Here is a 16,867-nt window from a genome sequence, read left to right on the forward strand (position 1 = left end):
TGTAACTTCAAACTTCTCTGTATTAAGTTACATCTGCAGGGATAAGCGAATCATGGATGGATAACCAGGAAGTTTCTAACTGGTTACAAAAAAGGAAGCATGTGTAACGTTTACGAAGATGAAATCAGACAACGCCTTTGAGGAATATAAAGCAAGCAAAAAATAACTCAAGCATAGAATTAGAAAGACCAAAAGGGGCCATGAAATGTCACTGGCAATTTGGATTAAAGACCACTTTTAAACTTTTTATATGCACATTAAAAATATGAGGGTGTTACGACTCCCGAATGCAAGTACTTCAGAGCCACGTAACACAAGTCAAAAACCAGGTTCAGGTTCAAAAAACAGTTTTAATTATTCATTGGAACACAAAACTCAAACCTGATTTAAACAACCCAGTCAGGGATATGGATAAACCGACAAACAATTTAACAATGCTCCAGCCAGCCACGCCATGGGCCGTCGAACCGGAGATTCCAAAACCTGCCCAAAGAGATACAACCCTGAAACCAAAATACACGAAAACTCTAAGGTCAGCCCTTATCCGTCCCAATTCAATATCTGTTAACAAGGAATGGTGAAAATACACAAAGTTCTATGCCATGTGGTCAGGCTTCCTCAGCCCACACCAACAGTCTGCTCATCAGTCAGAGTCTACGACGAAGAGGAGAATCCTGGGAAGCTCTGGTATTTATACTTCAGATGAGTCACCCGTCACCTGACGCAGCTTGGCCAATCGGGTACAGGAGCCTTTAACCCCTCGATTCCAGACTCACAGCCACGAGGCCTGTGCTCCTTCAGATGACCGATGTGTTCGATCCACGACCGTGTACTGAAGAAAGTCATCAGGCGTAACGAACGCAGAGATCTCCCTCGCCCGCCTAGTCAAAGGGACTTGCCAATAGCCTTTTAACAAGTCCAACTTAGACACAAAAGATGCACTTCCCACACGATCCACGCAATCCTCCATCCGTGGAAGAGGATAGCAATCCGGCTTAGTTACACTATTTAATTTCCGATAGTCTGTGCAAAACCTGTCCTCCCCATTAGCCTTCGTCGCCAGTAGACACGGAGAACTCCACGGGCTACAACTAGGTTCAGCAATGCCATGCCGCCGCATATAGTCAACCTGACTTCTTAGACGATTACGCTTGTCAGGGTTGACCCGATACGGATGCTGTTTAATTGGCGTAGCACCGGCCACGTCAATGTCATGCTGCAGCACAGACGTCTGAGAAGGCACATCCGAGAACAGTGACACATTTGACTTCACCAAAGCAAGCAGGTCACCCCGCTGACTTCCAGTCAAATGAGCCAACCGCAAGGGAAGCGTCTCCAAAGCCTCAGAGTTACACAGCTTTCCCTGCGTCACTGCCACAGACAACCGTGCCTCCCCCACATCACCACCCGTGTCAGGGGGCAGCACCACTGCAGCCAAAACAGGCTTAGAAGGACATAGCTCCGACCCATCAACCTCCACAGGCTCCTGCTCATGGTACTGTTTCATCATGTTAACATGACAGAGCTGAGTCTTACGCCTCCGATCAGGGGTACCAATAACGTAATCCCTCTCACCAACCTTCTTAACCACCTGATAGGGACCGCTATACCGAGCCTGCAGACTGGAACCAGGAATAGGCAACAACACCAGGACCTTGTCACCTGGAGAAAAATTCCTACTAGAAGCCTTCCTGTCGAACCAGTCCTTCATCCTAGACTGAGCAGAGGCAAGATTACCCATTGCCAGTTCGCATGCCCTCCTCAGTCTAGAGCGAAAAGTACAGACGTGGTCTAAAATACTACGTTTTGTATCCTCCTGCAACCATTTCTCCTTCAGGACCCTCAACGGACCACGTACAGTATGCGCGAACACCAGGTCAGCAGGACTGAACCCTAAAGACTCCTGCACGACCTCACGCACCGCAAACATAACTAGATGAACCCCTCATCCCAGTCTTTTTCAAACTCCAGGCAGTAAGTCCTCAACATAGATTTCAAAGTCTGGTGAAACCTCTCGAGAGCTCCCTGGCTCTCAGGATGATACGCACTGGAGTAACAATGCTTAATATCTAACAACTTCATTACCTGACCAAAAACCTTCGACATGAAGTTGGTACCTTGGTCACTCTGCACAACCTTGGGCAAACCGAACAACGAAAAAAACTTAGTGAGAGACTTAACAATTGCAGGGGCAGTAATTCTACGCAAAGGGACCACCTCCGGAAAGCGGGTAGTCGCACACATAATTGTTAATAAAAACTTGTTGCCCACCCTTGTCCGAGGTAGAGGGCCCACACAATCAACTAGAATCCGCTCAAAGGGCTCACCGACCACAGGGATTGGATATAAAGGCGCAGGAACAATCGATTGGTTCGGCTTTCCTGCCACCTGGCAAATGTGACAACACCTGCAGTGCTGTTTCACGTCCTTTTTCAACCCTGGCCAAAATAAATTCCGTAAGATGCGGTCATACGTCTTATTGACCCCCAAATGTCCACCCAGAGGACCATCATGAGCCAAACAGAGTATCTCGTCCCTATACCGACGAGGCATCACAATCTGATCAACCACGCTCCAATCATCATGCCCAGATATATCCAAGGGAGACCACTTTCGCATCAGTAAGCCATCCCTTAGAAAATACCCCTTTGCTGTGGAATCCATATCCCCCTCAGGCACTGCGCAGTCGAACAGATCAGATAAACCTGGATCACTCTTTTGCTCCTCAACCAGCCGGTCACGTGACAGTGACACCGGCACATTTCCAGACACTATCCCATCTTGAGATGGAGAAACACCCTTCACAACACAGGATCTATCATCCTGATCCCCAAAAAAACTCTCACTCAGGTCCACCACATCCTCAAACTTCGCCTGGCTCTTAGCCATAGCCCTCGTGACAGCACAAGCTGCGAAGACCTTTGGATGCTGCATAGCCAATCTATCAGGACTCTGCACCATCGGAACAGCCGTCACCTCAGGAGTGACTAAAACTCTACCTCCTGCCAAGTCATTCCCCAAAATCACAGAAACTTCCCCAACGGGAAAATACGGCCGTAACCCAACAGTCACCCGGCCTGAAACCAACTCGGACTCGAGACGCACGGTATGCAAAGGCACTACCATGTCATCCATCCCGAATCCTACCACTGGGACACTTGACCCAACCGATGATTCCCCAGAAAACGGCAGTACACCATCCAATATAAAGGACTGAGTAGCACCAGTATCACGCAAGATGGATACTGGAACTCTATCACCCCCATCCTCTAGAGAAACAAAACTATTCATGATGAACGCAGAATAATTCCTACACTCATCAGACTCAGGCACCTCAGGTACGACAGGTGCCTTCTGTGCACCCACCAAAGCCACAGGCTTTGCATTTTTCTGCTTCAGAACGGGACACGACTTTAACATGTGCCCTCTCCTTCTACAATAGTAGCACACAGGACCTTCATTAGTCCTTACATTTCCGTCAACCTTATCAGTTCGGACCTCCCCCTGTATCAACGTGCTGCCATTTGCAGGCACAGAAACAGCTTTGACACTGCCACCGGCGACACCACCACGATCAACCGGCCGTGCACCAAAACTATAGGATCGCCCAACAAAATCAGATTTATGAGTCAATACATACTCATCTGCCAACACCGCAGCCTTAGACACCTCATTCACCTTCTGCTCATTAAGGTAAGTAGTAACCCTCTCAGGGAGACAGTTCTTAAAGTCTTCCATAATCATCAAGGCCCGCAGTAGCTCAAAATCCTTCACTCCTTGAGAAGCGCACCACCTGTCAAAAAGTGCCTCCTTCTCCCTAGCAAACTCCACATAAGTCTGACTATCAAACTTCCTAAAACTTCCTCAGAGTTACACCTTCTGCTCATTAAGGTAAGTAGTAACCCTCTCAGGGAGACAGTTCTTAAAGTCTTCCAGCCCTTATCCGTCCCAATTCAATATCTGTTAACAAGGAATGGTGAAAATACACAAAGTTCTATGCCATGTGGTCATGTAGCTTAAATGAGCTTCCCAGGATTCTCCTCTCTTCGTCGTAGACTCTGACTGATGAGCAGACTGCTGGTGTGGGGCCGAGGAAGCCGGACCACATGGCATAGAACTTTGTGTATTTTCACCATTCCTTGTTAACATACATTGAATTGGGACGGATAAGGGCTGACCTTAGAGTTTTCGTGTATTTTGGTTTCAGGGTTGTATCTCTTTGGGCAGGTTTTGGAATCTCCGGTTCGACGGCCCATGGCGTGGCTGGCTGGAGCATTGTTAAATTGTTTGTCGGTTTATCCATATCCCTGACTGGGTTGTTTAAATCAGGTTTGAGTTTTGTGTTCCAATGAATAATTAAAACTGTTTTTTGAACCTGAACCTGGTTTTTGACTTGTGTTACGTGGCTCTGAAGTACTTGCATTCGGGAGTCGTAACAAATGGAAATTGGAGGAACAGCACCTCATATTCCGTCTGGGGACCTTGCGTCCTTATGGCATTAACATTGAATTCTCCCAATTTGGCTAGCCCGTGCTGTCTCCTCCCCTTCCTTAACCCTCTAGCTGTCTCCTCCCACCCTCCCATCCGCCCGCCCTCAGGCTCCTCCTCCTCCTCCCCTTTTCATTCTTTCTTTCCCCACCCCCCATCAGTCTGAAGGAGGGTTTCGGCCCGAAACGTCGAAGGGTTTCGGCCCGAAACGTCGCCTATTTCCTTCGCTCCATAGATGCTGCTGCACCCGCTGAGTTTCCCCAGCAATTTTGTGTACCTTCGATATTCCAGCATCTGCAGTTCCCTTTTGAATACATTAATGGTTTATCTGTTTAGTGTTTCACACACAGTTTGTGTCACTGCATGAAACCACAGATCTTCGAAACCTTCACGTAGTCACTCACGTGACTTCGAAATAAAATAGAAAGATTAAACGAGAACTTGCTGTTTGAAGTTTGATCTTTATTTTATGAGAAGTTGAAGTGAGGGATTACGAGCCCTCCACTCCCAGCCCTATTCTCATAAAGATCATGCGGTAGAGTTCTAGCCCTTTTATCTTCCTATAGCATAGGTCAGCAACTATTCTGTGGTTTCATACAGCTACTTTGAAGATTGACGCGCGTGCGGGCTGGCGGGGTCGTCACGTAATCCCTCACTTCAACTTCTCATAAAATAAAGATCAAACTTCAAATAGTAAGTTCTCGTTTAATCTTTCTAGTTTATTGCTATTTATCTCATGTAAACTAGTGACAATATTGATTCTACCAAATCTCTAACTTTTTTGCTTCAAGAAAAATACCCCAGTCTGTTCTTAAGGCTTCAAAACCATACATCTCTGCGCCTTCTCTAAAACCTTTGCATCCTTCCTAAAATTTGGTGATCAGAATTGGACACAATATTCCAGTTGCGGCTTCACAGGTTCAACATAATTTTCTTATACCTCAACTCAGGCACGGAAATCGTTATCAAAATATGGAGGGGACCGGGGGACACAATACCTTGGCGGCCGCGCACGCCTGCGCACACTCACACACACGTGGAAGGCTTCAGAGGCCCTGTGAACGGTAATTTCAGCTCAATCTAGCGCTAAATGCAGCTCAACTCTGCCTGTCTCGCCTGGTCATGCCTGGACTGATGACATATTTCCTGTAAATCCAGGCAGGGCTGTAGGTTAACCTGGCGGGATAGGCAGAGTTGAGCTGGGTTTAGCGCTGCTTCTCTGCGCTGGCTGTGGGCCTGGGGCACCGCTCCCGTCTGACTCCCGACGTCTCTGGCCACCCCCGGGCGTGGGTGGGGGGGGGGGCTCTTGGGCGGGGACGGGGATGGTCCAGTGGTGGTTCAGCAGCGATTGCAGCGCCGGAGAGCCGGGATCGATCCTGGCTGCGGTGCAGGTCTGCCGAGAGTGTTTTGGCACGTCTCCCTCCTCCACTCATCGCGCTCTATCCTCAGTCCCACACCTCCCCCCTACTTCCGCCTCTGACCAACACCTCCCTCCTCCAATCATCACACTGAATCATCATGGTCCCGCCCCATTGCCTGCTGACCGACATCTCTCTCGTCCAATTGGCGCCCTAGATCAGTAGTCCCACCCCCACTGTCTCCGAAAGCGGAGATTTCACCGTGTTTTAAAATCCGGATTACAAAAAATGGGGGGATCGTCCCCCACCTCTCAAAATGGGGGGGGGGGGGGGGTGGGGACGTGTCCCCCCTGCCTCCCCCCTGTATTTCCGCCCCTGCCTCAACTTATTAATCCTACCATCCCATTTGCTTTACTAAACAATTTCACAACAAGACATTCAAAGATTTATGCATACATATACCCATGAACCTCCCAACATACATTTCCTTCCAAATTCTGTCATCTATTCTATATTATCTCGGATTCTTTCTGCTAAAATGTGTAACTTCAAACTTCTCTGTATTAAGTTACATCTGCAGGGATAAGGGAATCATGGATGGATAACCAGGAAGTTTCTAACTGGTTACAAAAAAGGAAGCATGTGTAACGTTTACGAAGATGAAATCAGACAACGCCTTTGAGGAATATAAAGCAAGCAAAAAATAACTCAAGCATAGAATTAGAAAGACCAAAAGGGGCCATGAAATGTCACTGGCAATTTGGATTAAAGACCACTTTTAAACTTTTTATATGCACATTAAAAATATGAGGGTAACTAGGGAGAAGGTAACACCACTTAAAGATAAAGGAGTGAATTTATGCTTGGAGCCAGAGGATGCAGACAAGGTACTAAAAGAGTACTTTGCATCTGTTTTCACCAAGGAGAATGATATGGAAGAGTGTGAGATATACTAATATATCCTAGGTGTTGCGGTTTAGGAGATCAAATGAAAGGAGAAAGAATACAATTAATGGAAAGACCCTTAACAGCATTAATGCACATTGGGATCCAAGTCATTAGCTCCCTGAAAGTAACAACACAAATAGATAGTGTGGTAAAGGAGGCATGAGGAATGCTTGCCTTCATTTAGTATGTCAGGAAGTCATGTTGCAGCTTTATAAAACTTATGTTAGGCCGCATTTGGAGTATGGAATACAGTTCTGGAAGGATTTGGAGGCTTTGGAGAGGGTTCAAACGAGGTCTACCAGAACGCTGCCTGGGTTAGAGGGCTATAAGGAGAGGTTGGACAAATGTGGATTATTTTCTCTAGGAAGTCAGAGATTGAGTGAACTAATAGAAATACATAAAATTATGAGTGGCATAGATAGAGTAGACAACCAGAACCTTTTTCCCCAAAGTCTAGAGAATATATTTCCCCCTTACATTAGACCTCCCAAATACCTCACATTTGCTCCAATTAAATCTAATTTGCCATTCCTTCCCCCATGTCAGTAGCTGATCTATATCCTGCTGTATATTCTGACAGCCTTCCTTGCAGTTCACGACATCAAGAATCTTAGTGCAAACTTACTAATCAAACAATCTACCGATTTACATTCAAGTCATTTATAATTATCACAAACAGCATCAGTCCCAGCACAGATATCAGTGGACCAACACTGGTCACATACCTTCGACTGAATATTGTCCTTCCACCACAATCCTTTGTCTTGTATCAGTGAGCCAGTTCCAAATCCATATGACAAAAGTCACTGTTAATCCTATGCATTTTAATCTTCTGGATCAACATACCATGGCATTTATCAAATGCCTTACTAATACTCATGTAGACAACATCCACTGCCCTACTCTGATCGATCACCTTTGTCACCTCCTCAAAAACTCGATCATGTTAGTAGGACGCGACCTGCCATGTCAAAGCCATGTTGACCGTCCCTGATTAACCTATATTCTTCCAAATGGAAGTAAATCCTATCCTGAAGAATCCTCTCCAATAGTTTCCCTGCCACTAATCTGAAGCTCACTGGCATATAATTCCCTTCCAACTAAAGGTAGAACATTAGGTATTTTCCAGTTCTTTGGGACCTTGCCTGTGGCTAGAAGAAATGCAAAGATCTTCGTCAAGGCTCCCACAATCTCCTATCTTGCCTCTCTTAATATCTGGGAAGAATTCTATCAAATTGTCCTTTCATATTAGTATTCTCCACACATCTCACTGTTCACCATGTCCTTCTACCATGTCCCCCGACCCCAAACACAAATTCCCTCCTTTACCCTTGAGTAATCCTACCTTCTCCTTGGTTATCCTCTAGTTTTTAACATAGGTAATAAAAACTTTGGGATTTTCCTTAATCCGACTTGCAGAAGACATTTTATGGCCTCTTTTGGCCCTTTTAATCATTCGCTAGATTTCTTTCTTCCTTTCTTTATATTACCCATGGGGTCTGTCTGATTCAAACCTCTTATACCTTACAGGCACTTTCTTTTTCATTTTGACCAAATTTACAACCTCTTTTGTCATCCAAGGTTCTCTTACTTTGTCATCCTTACCCCTCCTCCTTAGTGGAACATGCCAGCTTTGAATATTGATCAATTGACCTGTAAACAATAGTAAGATTAAATGAGAACTTACCAGTTTGAAGTTTGATCTTTATTTTATGAGGAGTTACGATGAGGGATTACGTGAAGACCCCGCCAGCACACATGCGCGACATGCTTCAAAGCAGAGGTGTGGAATCACAGAACACAGTAATTGAAATAAACATAGTAAAGATAAGAAGAACTAGGATACCAGTTGACCTTTATAATTTAGGGTGGGAGCGGAGGTCATGTAATCCCTCATCGTAACTCCTCATAAAATAAAGATCAAACTTCAAACTGGTAAGTTCTCGTTTAATCTTACTATTTTACTTCGGAGTCACGTGAGTGACTACGTGAAGATTTTAAAGCTCTGTGATTTCAAGCCGTGTAACAGTACATGCTTCACTCACTGCCGAAGTCATCCAAGGGAGGAAGTATGTTATCGTAATCAAACATGAATCAGTTTAAAAAAACCCAATAACAATATTTATTTTAAACAAAGAAAATAACGCTCCCCCGCGCTTAAATTATATATTTGCAGAATTTAAAATCCTTTCTGCAAACAATGCAGGTTTGGCAATCGGCTTATTATAGAACGTTTGGAAAGTTCTTTCCGTTGACCACCCCGCTGTTGCCAGGATATGGTCCATTGGCACGTCCATTTTCCTAGCCGCTGATGTTGCTGCTGCCCTGGTGGAGTGAGATGTAAAAATGTCAGTATCCACCACAGCAGCTCCCAATACCTGTCTGAGCCATCTTGAGATGCTTTGTACCGACACCCGAGCATGTGGCCTTTTGTAGCTGACCCATAGTGCCTTTTCTCTCCCTCGGGATTCTTTTGTTGTGCTAAGATATAGCAGCAGATGTGACATGACACATAAACGGGGGTCAGGTGGGTACGCCCGGAATTCCATTGTTAGTCCTGAAGTTCCCGGTCTGCTCTGCTTGACCAGCTCCCAGATTGTGAATGTAACTTGGTCAGCTGATATGACCATGTTGTCCAGTCTTAGATGGTGTAGGGACTGGACCCTTTGGGCTGAGACTAAAGCCATCAGCATTACCGTTTTCAGGGTGAGCTGTTCCAGAGTCAGTGATCTGGCTGGTGACCATCCCCTTAGAAATGACAGGACGACACTGACGTCCCAGATCTGGGTGTACCTTGGTCTAGGGGGGGGTTGGTATTAAAAATACCTTTCATTAGTTTGGCCACCAGCAGATGTGATCCTATGGACTGTTGTCCCGGTGCCTGCCATAGATAGGCTGACAGAGCACTCCTAGCACAATTAATTGTACTGTAACTCAGACCTTCATCGTAGTGAAGGCTGGACAGGAACTCCAGTACGTTCGTTATCGCCGCTGTTCTATATGTCGCCCCAGTCCTCGAGCAGTATGCTTCCCATTTCCTGATGCTGGAGAGGTATTGTTTCTTGGTGGACTGTCGGTAAGATGCCGTCATCATGTCCATGGTCCTGTTTGATAATCCCAGACCCAATAGTGGTCTTTTTAAATTCTGCAACCCAACAGATTTATTCTGTCATGGCACGGATGGCTCTCGCCCGTGACAGGGTGGGCCAACAGATCTGGTCTTTTGGGAATGGTCATGGGTGGTTCCGTGACCATATCAAGGACCACAGGGAACCATGGCTGTGTAGGCCAGTCGGGTACTACCAAAATACCTGAAGCTGAGTCCATTTGTATTTTGCTTAGGACCCGACTGATGAGGCAGAAGGGAGGAAAGGCATAGAAAAACAATTTTCCCCAATTCAGCGAGAACGTGTCCATCGCTGCTGCCTCAGGGTCTGGTTCCCAAGCGACATATGTTGATAACTGGTGATTCAGTCGGGATGCGAAGAGATCGATATCTGGTGTTCCATATCGCTTTGTAATATTAGCAAATACTTTGGGGTTCAACATCCATTCGGTGTTGTCATTGAATTTTCGTGACCTGGTGTCTGCCACGGTATTAAGCTTACCTGGTAGGTAAGTTGCTGATAGCCAAATATGTCTGTTGACACACCATTGCCAAATTGTGTTGACCTGATTGTCACATGATATCGATTTTATTCCGCCCATATGGTTAATATAGGCCACCACTGTGGTATTGTCAATTTGTAGGCGGACATGCAAATGGTGCATAACTGAACAGTAAGCTTTTAGCCCATAAAACGCACCCAACATTTCTAAATAATTTATACCCAGTGTCTGTAGTAGTGATTCCATCTACCACCAGTACTAGATATAGTGTTAGTTGCTCCCCAGCCTTGAGCACTAGCATCCGTTTGTATCGTGATTGTTGGGTTATTGATAATGATGGGGCTGGAACTATGCCAAATATTTATTTTCCACCAATGTAATTCTGATATTGCTTTGGCTGGTAATTTCATGGGTCGATCGAAATGACCCTTATGTTGTTTTAGTGCTTGCACCTTTGCTCTTTGTAAGTTTTGGTAATGCAAAGGTCCAAGCTGGGTAGCTGGAAATGCTGCTACTAATATCCCAATTACTCTTGCCACCTGTCGAATAGTTGGTTGATTGGTAACCATCAATTTGTTGCAGGCTTGTACCAATTCTGCTGCTTTCTCTTTTGGCAATGTTACAGACATGTGGACTGAGTTAATTGTGAATCCCAGATAGTCCATAGTTGTGGATGGTGTCAACTTAGATTTATCTGGATGGATAACAAACCCCAGAGTTTCAAACAATTGTTTAGTAGCTAATACTGCTGATTTAGCTAATTCCAGGGTTTTGCCCACTATTAAAATGTCATCAAGATACACCATGACAATATGTTTTTGTTTTCTTAGTATTGCCAAGGCTGGTTTTAATATCTTGGTAAATAATCTTGAGGCTGATGTTAGGCCATTTAGCAACGCTTTACACTGCCATCGTTGCCCCATCCAGTTAAACTTTAGGTATCTATGATGATCCTTATGAATGGGTACTGAATAGTATGCATCTTTTAGATCGATGCATGCCATGAAGTATCCTTTGGAAATCAATTGTTTGGCAATAACAAATGTTTCCATTTTGAAATGTATATACTAGACAAAAGTATTCAGTGTCGTCAAGTCAATGATGATGCGACATCCACCATCTTTCTTGGTTTTTGTAAAGATATTTGATACGAATTCCAAAGGGTCATGTTCTGTTTTTTCTATGACTCCTTTTGTATGTAATCTCACCAGTTCTGCCTGTCCCTCGTATTTTTCTCTTTGTGAGAGGGTAAACTCCCTGTGGGGTGGGATGCTGAACTGGTGGCATACTTTTTTGAGTGAATTCAATTTTGTATCCCTGAATACTTTGTAGTATATAATTATCAAGAGTGATAGTCCTCCATGCTTCCAAAAACAGGTGTAACCTTCCCCCAGTTAGTACATGCCCTGCACCTTTTATGTTCTGGAAGGAACCAGACCCACCTACCTCCATGGTTACCGGTAGTGTTCATTTCTTGGGTTTCAGGTTCTTCGTCGGTCGAGGTGTTTCTGTGAGGGGGTGGCGCATCTTCCATGGAGTCCGCTCTGGGCCCTGGCCTAAAAAAGACCTCCGGGGATGATATGCAGGCCCCATGCTTTCACCAGTACCATGATGTTGACACCTACTGGTGGATGCGTAGGGGTGCTGCCATCTGGGTTGTGTGGTTTTGCTCGTTCCGGGGCCTGCCCTCATGAGTCCAAGCACTTTCGACTCCTCATCCAGATCTTTTACCTGTTTCGACAGGTCCTTTCCAAATAGCAGGATTTGAGGTTGTAAGGTCGTGGATTTGCACAACCCTGCAAATTTGGGATTGAGGGCAGGTCTGATGGCATCTTTCCGCAGGCTGTTAATCTCATACTGTGTGTTGCACAGTAGAGCCAGGGTGTCCTGCTGGTTGTCGGTCATTTCGACCCCATCCACGGAACGAGCATAGGATGTAATGGCTGACATCAGGAGCTTCAGAATTTTTTGGAGTTTTACCTCTTGGGTACGTATGCCCAACCCAATGTACCCCCAGATTTGGCTGTTGACGGCCAGTACATTGAGTGAGATGCAATTCTCCGGGTGCGTGTATCTGTCCAACGCCTCATTCACTACCGTTCTTGTAGTGGGTTGAAGGACAGGTAGTCAATACTGGCCGCCAGTTTAGACTGCAACGGCTGTCCCGCTCGCGGTGTTACTGCGTAGCGGTTTACCACTCCCAGCAGCTCTTCCTGTTCCTGCACCCCCGGCATACTGCTGTTGTCTTCGGCCACGGACCTCTCTTCTTGACCAGCCCAGCCCTGGTCGCCATCGCTCCCCTCTGCTGAGGGAGATGCGATGGACAGTGCTGGATATTGCACTGTTGTGGGTGTGTATGCACTCCCTTGGTGGGCTTGCCCCAGCTCCCGGAGCAAGTCTCGCTGGAGCATTTGCTCCATCAACCGCTCCATGCGGGACAAGCGATCACCTTTGCCGCTCTCGAGCGGCGTGTCTTCCGGACCGGACTCATCGGAGTCTACCGGCCGGACCGACTTCTGCTTTGCCTTGCCTCCAACCCGCTGCTGTAGTTCGAGCTGAGCAGCTAGCGGCGTTAGGTTTGGCTCTACAGAAATTGCGTCGGTGACTGTGGACCGCAGCAAGTGGGGTCCAGGTGCCACCGGTCGCCCCCCACTGCTGGAACCCTCCTGGGCCATCACAGTCGGACGGGGTGTGACCTTCTTTGTTTTTCTGCCCTTGTCCATGTTGTCTACAAAACAGAGCACAACAAGGGTTTCACAAAATACGACCTCAGAATAAGTTTTACTTACCTGGAGGTCCCGTTTTAAACTCTATTGCGGGAGAGCTCGTTCCCCCGCCCGTCGCTGTTGCACTGCGTGAGACGCTATGTCGCGCATACGTGCTGGCGGGGTCTTCACGTAGTCACTCACGTGACTCCGAAGTAAAATTCCCATATGAGGTGTAGACTTCCCCAATAACAATTTGTCTTCTCAAGTTGAACTATCCACATACTGTTATAAGAAACCCGCTTGGATACACCTCACAATTCCTGATTTGTCTAAACCTTTGGCACTGAGCAAGTCCCAGTCAATATTGGGAAAGTTAAAATCACCCACATCTTTCGGTAATCTGTCTACATATCTTTATCTCCCGCTTCCTACTGGGGCGCCTATAGTGCAACCCCTTTAGAGCATTTGCACCTTTCTGATTTCTAAGCTTCACCCATACTACCTCAGCAGACAAACCCTCCAGTATGTCTTCTCTGAGTGCCACCATGATAGTCTTCCCAATCAGAATGGCCACAACATCATCGTCCCAAGCATCAATCCAGGCCCTAAATTCATTTGATTTCTCCACAATACTCCTTGCTTAGAAATAAACATACTTCAGCCCATTAGTGTCACTATATTACCTCATCTCCCCATGGTGTCCTTACTTTGAAGCTTACTGGTCCTAACCTCCACCTTCTCATCACTCCTTCCAATTTCTGACCTACCACTCTGGTTCTCACACGCCCGCCTCACTAGTATAGCATGAGTGAACCTCCCTGCAAGGATACTGGTCCCCCTCCAGTTCAGATGCAACCCATCGCTTTTGCTCAGGTCATCTCTGCCTCAGAAATGATCCCAATGATCTAAAAATCTGAATCCTTGCCCCAACTCATTCATCTGTCCTATCTTCCTATTTCTATCCTCGCCAGCACATGGCACTGGGAGTAATCCAGAGATTATTACCTATGGTCCTGCTTTTTATTCTTCTGTCTAATTCCCCAAATTAATTCTACAGGACTTCATCCTCTTTCCCTTATATATATGGCCATTTTTCCTATTTCTCAAACAACAAATGATGTTTAATTTTTACAACCAATTTACTGTTTAAGAGGACATTTAATTGATTTATTTTGGACATATGGCAACAAAACATGGAATTAAAAAGTCAAACATGCACATTTTCAAAGGAATTGTAATATCACATTGACACTTATTACCTCTGAAGCACATTCTTGTAATGTGCCAACAACTGGAATAAGCATATTTTCATGAGGAGACTTCAACAAGCATCCCAGCAGAGGAATACCACCAGATCTACGGATTGCTTCCTTATTTTTTCTACTTCTACTGCAGCTCCAAAGTGCAAGAGCACCACAACGTGCAACTTCAATATCTTTCTTTTGCTCTTCAGTTAGATGAGCTGAAAGTATTGGAGCACAGTTCAAAAGACCAACCTGAAATACAAAAGAAAACTTATACATTTTGTTTTCAATTTACTTGTGGAATGTGGGCAACAGTAGAAAATATGTGTATCCCTAATAGAATTTAACTACATTTATGCAATTGGCATTAACACATTTTCAAAATAAAAAAAATAAAAATTGTAAACCATCTAGAAAATTAAATTACTGAAGTGGTTTATTAGAAAATAAAAATATTTGGGAAAAGAATAGGATTAAGAAATGCAGGGGAAATGATTAATGAAACAGCCGGAAGATCTGAGAGGAACCCACGATCATGCAACTGAGGTACCTTCCTTTCCCTGCCTCAAGGGAGCTTGGAATCATAACACTTTTTTAAAAGATGTCAGGACATGAAAGTTGCTAGTTAGAGTGCGATTATTACGTCTTTTTAATAAAGAGATGGTTAGATTTCTCTTAAAAACTGCTTAGTTCTTGATACATTTGTGCTTTTGCAATTGTGTTAGGTATGCAACTTCACAATGCTGATCGGCAACGGTAAAGAAATAGTGAATAAAGTATATGTTAGGTTGAAGTGAAATTTAGATGGAAATTTAGAGGCGATGGTATTCTCTAGATATTGCTGCCATTTTCCTTTTTGATGGTAGATGTGCATTTAGGTTATCTTAGTGAGTTGTTGCATGATAGTAAATACTGCAGACACTGCTCATTGACCCAGTGGACTGTTATATTCTGGATGGTATGAGATGATTTATTGATGTTGCCGTTGCACCCTTCTAATGGGGACAATAGACAATAGACAATAGGTGCAGGAGTGGGCCATTCGGCCCCGAATCAGCACCGCCATTCAATGTGATCATGGTTGATCATCCACAATCAGTACCCCGTTCCTGTCTTTCCCCCATATCCCCTGACTCTGCTATCTTTAAGAGCTCTACCTAACTCTCTCTTGAAAGCATCTAGAGAACCGACCTCCACCGCCTTCTGAGGCAGATAATTCCACAGACTCACAACTCTCTGTGTGAAAAGGTTTTTCCTCATCTCGGTTCTAAATGGCTTACCCCTTATTCTTAAGTAAAGTATTTCATCACACTCTAGCTTGAAGGTGGCAGAGTTAATGGATTTGTAAGTAAACCATTCTCAAAGAGCATCAAGTTTGGTACAGTCTTGCATTGCTGGTTAACATATAAATGGACTTATTGGCATTTTGGTCAATGAAAATGTACAAGGTGTTTACTGTGAAAGGGCACTGCGATGAAGATACTATTAAAGTCAAAGGATGATGCCATATCCTGAGACAAATTGGTTATAAATATTACTGGCCAGGCCTGGATATTACCCCAGGTCCAGTTGTAGACTGCTAGACTATTGGAAGCGATGATAAAAGAGTTCAGCACTGTGAAATCATCAACAAACAACTACTGACCTGCTGATGGAGATAATGTCAATGATGCAGCTGAAATTGATTAGACAGAATACTACCCGGAACACATTGAATTATTGTTCTTCTGGAGTCAATTCCAACTTCCTTTATATAATAAACCCCTGCCACTGAAGGGTTCTCCCTTTTGATTCTAACTAACTTCAGCTTTTCAAAGGTTGCATTGCACCAAAGTGTCAAATATTGACTTGATATAAAGGCCAGATACATTCCTAATTCTTCTCCAGCATCCAGCTATTATCCCCAGGCTGAATAAAAAATGTGATGAGGTCTGGATCAGAGTACTTTTGTTGAACTCAAACTGAACATCAGAGAGTGCCTTACATTCAATTACAGCCGCACTAAAACTATTTTTCCCATACCCATGGCTTACTGCTTTCTTTGGCAACATTGTAAGCTTATTTCTTGATCTAATATTATGTTTAATTTTGCTTGTTAGACAAGGTTTGAACATTTTGCACGTCTGGGTTTTGAGCTTCAAAATGATATATATTTGTTATGATCAAATATAACAAATACGGCTTGTGGTGACATGTGTTGTAATTCTTCAATTTTTCGCCTCTGTCTTGATTGTTATACCTTTCAATGTAGTTTGCCTATTTACCATAGTCAAGTCATGCGTCCTAGCTTTGTAGTTTGCTTTGTTTAGATTTAAGACCATGGTTGTGGCTTGAACTAAATTTTTCTTACAACATGGCTCAGACTTCCCTCTTCACTTCTTAACATCCTCTCCAACTACAGCTACTCTTGCAAGCTTTCATTGCTTCTCCAAACTCTCACTCACATAGAGCAAGTTGCTCCATCGTTATAATTCTCCCCTTAGTTTCCTGCTATGCAAAGAAATGTGGGACT

The 16,867-nt window shown here is 44.6% G+C and overlaps 1 protein-coding gene across 1 annotated transcript in view; it reads right to left on the reverse strand.

Annotated features, from left to right (window-relative positions):
* odad2 (outer dynein arm docking complex subunit 2) overlaps positions 1-16,867 on the reverse strand; it is a 336,903-nt gene that overhangs the window by 205,289 nt on the left and 114,747 nt on the right. The window contains exon 13 of the mRNA XM_033016188.1: positions 14,371-14,607. Coding sequence (XP_032872079.1) covers positions 14,371-14,607 — 237 coding nt within the window. The remainder of the gene's footprint in view (positions 1-14,370; positions 14,608-16,867) is intronic.

Source organism: Amblyraja radiata, chromosome 2, assembly GCF_010909765.2.
Source record: "Amblyraja radiata isolate CabotCenter1 chromosome 2, sAmbRad1.1.pri, whole genome shotgun sequence".
Taxonomy (NCBI): domain Eukaryota; kingdom Metazoa; phylum Chordata; class Chondrichthyes; order Rajiformes; family Rajidae; genus Amblyraja; species Amblyraja radiata.